Source organism: Physella acuta, unplaced genomic scaffold (assembly GCF_028476545.2).
Source record: "Physella acuta isolate Inbredline_101_S28 unplaced genomic scaffold, ASM2847654v3 ptg001177l, whole genome shotgun sequence".
NCBI classification, from domain to species: domain Eukaryota; kingdom Metazoa; phylum Mollusca; class Gastropoda; family Physidae; genus Physella; species Physella acuta.
In genome coordinates, this window is record NW_026732694.1 from 217,297 (window position 1) to 224,709 (window position 7,413).

A 7,413-nucleotide genomic window follows, 5' to 3' on the forward strand; every position below is an offset into this window, starting at 1 on the left:
CTTGTATGTGAGATTTCATCAACTTAGCTGTAAGGGTACTCAAGTTATCGTGTTCTCTGACATACACATACACACGTTCATACACACACACACACACAGACATATGGACAAAATTGCAAAACTATGTTTTTTTTCTGTCTCATGGAGGATTACAATACTTCATCTATACTTCGTATACGAGAAAATAAAAACAGCTAATCCAAAACTTGAATGAACCAAGACTAAGAAAATACAAACGAAACCTTGTTCTCTCTTGTGATCAGACCACAGACAACGAGTCCAGCGTCAGTTGATCCGTACAGCGTCAAAAACTCTTCACAGATTATATCCACAAGACTAAATATGTTCTGTTAAGTAAACAATATTGCTGTATATATAGATATATTTTTAAATATATATATATATATATATATATATATATATATATATATATATATATATATATATATATATATATATATATAAGTGAGAGTATCAATCGTTTTCGAAAAATGCCGTGTCTCGTCCTACCTGTTTTAAAGGTTGAGCTCCAACCACCACTGTTTTGATTCGTCTTGTTATTAAACCGTTATCGAAACCCTGTTAAAAAAAAATCGGATTTAATGACTGGCAATACGTGGTATTATATATCTTACCAACGCAGTTTAAGAACAACCTAACTACAAGACTATAGACCATTTCTTTTAACGATGTAATTATAAAATTCGGTTTCACATTGCATTTTTACTTTCTCGTATATACGAAGTATAGAGAAAGTTGTAATCGTGCAAAAAAAAAATCGAGATTTTTACAAATCTCGACGTTTTACACCTCACTGATACGGAAAAACATAATTTTTGCAATCTTGTCCGTGTGTCTGTGTGTGTGTGTGTGTGTGTGTGTGTGCGCGTGTGTGTCTGTGTGTGTGTCTGTCTGTCTGTCTGTTTGTGTGTAAACAAGATAACTTGAGTACCGTTACAGCTAGGTTGATGAAATTTCATATATAAGTATTTTATCAAAATCGTAGGTCCGTATCAACTTTTGAGCGATTTCCGATAACCGGTTTATTTATTTTAGATGTTTTGTAGAACAGACAAGATATGACGTAGTATTAATGAGATTTAACAAAAGATTATCAGTATTTTAAAAGATACACAGATATAAGTTTTGGGATTGTACTAAGTAATATTGGATGACCTGTTTGATGAGTAAAATTTCCGCAGGAATTAGAAAAGCAGACGTTGCTCCTTCATCGCAGGCGAAATTCCAGATATCGCATAAGTTTATTTTGACGGAATCGTCTTTGAACTCTTGCAGTATAGCAGCGGCGCCAGACCCGAGATAGTAAATTGGGAACCCTGCAAGCCATTCCAGGTCTCTGTTGTTGAGAACAACGGCGTCATCCTTATGGATTGCGTCTACGATAGCTAAACATTCCCTGAAATACGATGAAGTCTTGTAAGATATTTATACTATACAGCTTTACTAACTTATTTGCATGTAAAGGCCAGGTTAACTCTCAATGTATTTCTGATAATGACAACTACTTGGATAAATACACGAGACGCCTTTCACTTATGCTTACGGATATTGCTTAAAAAAGATATGACAAAAATCATCTTTGATACTCTTATAGCTGTACTTCTGACATTATAACTGCAACAGATTAGAAGTTTCTTTTAGCATATACAGTGTTTCATTTATTCAACTTCGGGTTATTTCCATATAATTGTATTATGTTGCATAAAGTTATGTATTGTTTTATAGTCTAACAGACCATTGGAAGATTGCGCATTGGAAATCCAAGCACAAAGACTGGGCGGTAAGTTGAGAAGAGCCAGATGCTGTCTTTGTATCAGCCCCCCTCTCACAGCACAGCTGGTAGTCCTCAGGGACAGAATAGCGATACGTATAAACTACTATAATCGTACTTTTGAGAGAACTTTAGTTAACACCCCCTCTCCTCTCTCTCTTATACGGACATATAAAAGCCAAGCAATTCTTATAAGCCAGATAGGCTACAACAGGATGAAGAATCGACCAATTATTTTATTCCTGTTGCGAAACGCCGGACTTGTGGTTTGTATACAATGAACAGCCTAAACACTACAGCCGTGGTGCAGAGCTCTTGACTTTCGGGTTAGCAAGCGCGCGTGCTGCAGTTATACCACATACGTACTCTAATTGAAGCATTTACCTATGGGTTCTAGGCACCATCTTTGAGTAGCTGGTGCTACCGGAAGTCAGGAAAATGTAAACCTCGTCATCAGCATTGACAGGAGCGACGTAGAAGTCTTCAACCTCTAGACTGGAAAGGAAAGCTGTGTGGTCTTTGTGGCTGTTCAGCTCGTACACGATCAGCTGTTTCAGGCACGGTGCTTGGTCACAATTTACTGGGATTATTGTCTCCAAACTACGTTCATACAATGCCGGGTGCAAAGAAAGAGCAAATGTATTGAAGAAGTCAAATGTGATACGGCGAATGACTTCAATTGTTATAACTATAAAATAACACAGTGAAAGATTCCAAGGTGCTCAATGCAAATCAGATCAAATTTCAACTCCACGAATCGTGTTGAAAAGAAGAGGTTTATGTCAAGATGCCAGCCTTTTACATTTTATTAAGGACTAGCGTACCCGTCCCCGCGCGTTGCCGCGGGAATAAAAGAAAGTCTGAAGAAATATATAAGAAGTGTTTCATTAATGCGTTACCAAACCTATATTATTAGACGCGTGATCTTGTTTTCTAAAAATGACTTATTTAAATGTTAACAATGCTTGCGCTTGGATCATAAATTCGGGACACGGGTTTACCTACACTACCGCTTGAAAACCTTGAGTGTATGTTAATCACGCACCGAAATAATGAGATAGAACACACTTCGCTGACCGGCCATGTGTCATTGACGTAGAGGGGCAGTTTCGGGAGTCCCCCGATTACACTACCGCAGAGGCGCAGCGTACGGCCCCTGGCTACTTAAATCTAACATAGGCGCAATAGTGCTCACAGGATAACATAGCATCCTGAAACAATGATGCAGATTGCGTCCTTCGATAAAGTTACACAAATCAACAGGAGCCGTTGGGGCCCGAAATTGAAATTTTTGTTCGCAGCCAAAGCGCACCCTACCAAGGCGCCGGCAGGCACGCCTTATTCAATTGAGAGACTACTATACCACATCGTCTCTTTTGTCTATCACACTATTTAGAACGAATGTAGTCGCCACAGCACTCACGGGAAAGACTAGGGCGCCAAATAACATCCCGCCGGGGGCCGCCCGTGCAAAGTTATATCCCCCTCCAGAAACCTAATCGGGAGTATTCATCAACTCCCTAAAGTTTTATTGCCCTCGGATAAACGGTGTCGAACCGCAATAGACTTTTATTTTTATATACCGTATATAAAGAAAAAACGCACCCTCCCGTGGCGCCGTCCTTGCGAAATAAAAAAAAAAGATTTTTTTTACACAAACCTCACATTGAGTGTTCTAATCAACTCCCCAAAGTTTGATGGCGATCGGTTGAACGGTGTCTAATCTCAATCGACGTTTGTTTTCATATTTCGTATATAGAGATAAATCGCACCCTCTCGGGGCGCCGCACTTGCGAAATTAAGAACATTTTATTAGAACCCTTCCCTGGAGTGTTCTAATCAACTCCGTAAAGTTTCATGGCGATCAGATGAACGGTGTCAAACCGCAATCGACTTTTATTTTTTATATACCTTATATATAGAAAAAAAAACAAATTGCGTATGTGTGTCTGTGAACACAATAACTTGATTACTGTTACAGCTAGGTTGATGAAATTTCACATATAAGTATTACATAAAATTTGTAGTTCTGTTTCAACTTTTCAGCTATTTACGGTAACCGGAATTGGAACTTATTTTTGCTTTCGGTTTTTCAAAAGCCAATAATTAGAGTACTGTTTTAGATATATAAATGAAATTTCATGTATAAGTAAACCATCTAATTCTCTGTTTCCTCTCAAATTGTGAGTATTAACAGAAATTGTACTTTACGCTATTTCCGATGTTTGAAAAAATATTGCAAATATTGAAGAGGTTAACTAAGTTTCGACGCTATTTGTTTCCATAATATAATAGGTAATATCTAATAATTACTTTTTCACGTAGTTAACCTCTTTTGCACACGTAGATAAAAAATGTAAAAAAAAAAACTCTTTAATTCTACAAACCTCTCTTGTTTGTATTGATTAGCATCCTTAAACTCAAACTTACCTCAAAGTGGTTTGAGCTGCTCCCATCTTCAAAAACTTTTGAAGAAAAACGAACTCAGGTCTTTTCCAAGACGTTAGGATCGTCTGGCATTGTGAGGTATTCAGGACTCTAAAAATATCTTGACCGTCAGCTAAAATAGTCTGGTGTTAAAAACAATTTAAGTGCGCTATGCGTTGAAAAATCTACAAACCAATAACAGATTAGATCCTACAGAAACAGCCTTAGCACCACCCATAAGTCTGTACGGCACCAGTCGACAAATTTGACATCTCAATAATATCAATAAACATCAAGTAAGGACCTCATCACCTGTTTACACCACCCGTAGGATACAACTTTATCACCCATAAGACACCATTTTACCATCCGTAGGATACAACTTTATCACCTATAAGACACCACTTCACCACCCGTAGGATACAACTTTATCACCCATAAGACACCATTTTACCACCCGTAGGATATAACTTTATCACCCATAAGACACCACTTCACCACCCGTAGGATACAACATTATCACCCATAAGACACCACTTCACCACCCGTAGGATACAACTTTATCACCCATAAGACACCACTTCACCACCCGTAGGATACAACTTTATCACCCATAAGACACCACTTCACCACCCGTAGGATACAACTTTATCACCCATAAGACACCACTTCACCACCCGTAGGATACAACTTTATCACCCATAAGACACCACTTCACCACCCGTAGGATACAACTTTATCACCCATAAGACACCACTTCACCACCCGTAGGATACAACTTTATCACCCATAAGACACCACTTCACCACCCGTAGGATACAACTTTATCACCCATAAGACACCACTTCACCACCCGTAGGATACAACTTTATCACCCATAAGACACCACTTCACCACCCGTAGGATACAACTTTATCACCCATAAGACACCACTTCACCACCCGTAGGATACAACTTTATCACCCATTAGACACCATTTTACCACTGCATCACACAACTTACCACCCCATTGACAACAACGCCGCCAGCAGCTATGACGCCAAAGTTCGTGATCAATTTTGTCCTGGAGGTTTTGATCAAGGAGCACACTACATCACCATTCTGTAGACAGTAGGATGAGTGGTGAGTTTACCAATGGGAGAGGACGGATTTCGTACATAGATACGTCCTGCATATTAGACACACGTCATCCACATGTCATACACCTCAGACATATGTCATACACATGTCACACTTATCATACACAACTCATATACATAGGACACATGTCATACATACGTCATACACATTAGAGCAATGTCATACACACATTTCACGTCATGCTAATGTCATACAGACGTTAGACACACGACAGACACTCCAGTACCAGTTTAAACAGAAGTTATGACACGTATTTCATAATTTTATTCAATAACATTAATGTTTACTAGAAATCCTAATCAACTACTTTAGAGTATAACAGTAGTTTGACGAAATTGTACAACGCCCCATCAATGCGACTCTACCTTAATACCAAAACGTCTTAAACGGGAAGCGTAGCGCCCACACAAGTCCCACAACTGATGTCTTGACAATGGCAGTCTCGCTAGATCATCGCTCACAAAAATATACCCATCTTTTGTGGGATCTTTTTCAGCCAAACACTGAAACCGTTTCATGAGCGTGTCGTTTTTGATTTCATAGGCCATTTTCTTGTTTCTAGATACATTTTTAAAAGAATAAACGAAGTCAAAAGATTTGTTTAGTACTTGGCACATTTACGAACATTTTGTTTACTAATTGAACTAGTACAGCTTCTTCTGTAGACAGTTTAACAAATACAAGATGTACATTTCAGTTTCTGTCGTTGGGGCTACACTAGCGGCGTGTAGCTCTCTACCTCGGCTTATGAAAAGCCGTTGGCATCAAACTTTTCTAGCGCAAATGTGTCCAGCTGATTTGAAGTTTTGATTTTTGTAAAGTTTTACATTTTACCCTAGTTACACCACAGTACCCTACGTATTAACCCGTATTTGACAACTAGATCACACCGTCGGTCAAATTCATAAAATGTTCTGTCAGTATTTTCTTTTTATCTAGTGATCTAAAACATGTGTTTCATTAACTTCATGACATGAACTTCTTCTTCTTAATCGTTCTTAATTTTAATGTTGGGATGGATCGAGCCTTATTTGCCAGAGGGTTTGAACTCGAGACTTTTTTCGAATTTATCAACCATGAACTTTTGCCGACTCGACCATGCTTCCATCACAATTAAGGATTACGTGTCAACTGGTTATGCGCCATTGACTCCGATTTCAGCCTGCTTTTCTTTTTGGATTTGCTTCCATAGCCTTTGTCCAACCAAGAACAAACTACAAGGCAGCAGTTGTTTGATTTTGGAGTTATCTCTCCTAGAAGAGTGGCTGTCCCCGGCTAACGAGCCTCATCTGCCCGATGGTTCGAACTCGAGACTTTTTCGGTTTAGCAACCATGAGCTTTACCGACTCGACCACGTCGACCCCTATAACATGAACGAAATATACGTTATCTGTAAGAGGCCAAGCAACAAATCTTGTCTACCTACCTTATGAAATTACGTGGCTGAAGTCTGAGATCAGACCGCTGTATCACACGTTTATATTTATACCTTCTAGTGTAGTTCATGTTGCAGATCTAAAAATTTTTTTTTATCTATAGCTTTACAGCTTGGATGGAGAAGTTAGGTCCATCAAGCGTGTACGATTATGCAGACACAAAAATTAGGCAGTTAAACATATCTTTTTAAATGATAAAATAAAAACTGAAAATGTCACCACGCCTGAATGGACGAGGTCAAAGTGTATTCAGTGTAGTTGCAGTTACTGCACTGCACTCAGATTCAAGCCGGTTGTTGCAAGTGCTTTTCCCTACAAACCCAGTTTAAAGTAATGTAAAACTCACGTCAACAGAAGGCACATAACTATACACACTTAGAATAGCTGGACAATGGGCTCACTTCTCTCTCTCTCTCTCTCTCTCTCTCTCTCTCTCTCTCTCTCTATCCATCTGGTCCCCCACATATTTTCCGAGTCTATGAGATCAGTATCTTCAGCAATATATGGAGAACTTAAGGATACGGACTTTTGTAGAAAAAAAAAGTTGGATTTATTAAATGTATAAATAAATTTTATTTAAAGACTGAAAATAAAAATAATGGCATATTCGAAGTTAGA

At 38.6% G+C, this 7,413-nt stretch overlaps 1 protein-coding gene across 1 annotated transcript; it reads right to left on the bottom strand.

The window, feature by feature from the left end:
• Positions 1–474: 474 nt before the first annotated feature.
• On the bottom strand, positions 475–5,907 carry LOC131956813 (uncharacterized). Its single transcript, XM_059321414.1, has 6 exons — positions 5,725–5,907; positions 5,222–5,320; positions 4,223–4,362; positions 2,177–2,392; positions 1,177–1,417; positions 475–579 (listed from the first exon to the last, which is right to left on the bottom strand). Exons 1-6 carry the CDS (start codon positions 5,905–5,907, stop codon positions 475–477), a joined length of 984 nt encoding a protein of 327 aa, XP_059177397.1.
• Between the last annotated feature and the right edge of the window lie 1,506 nt (positions 5,908–7,413).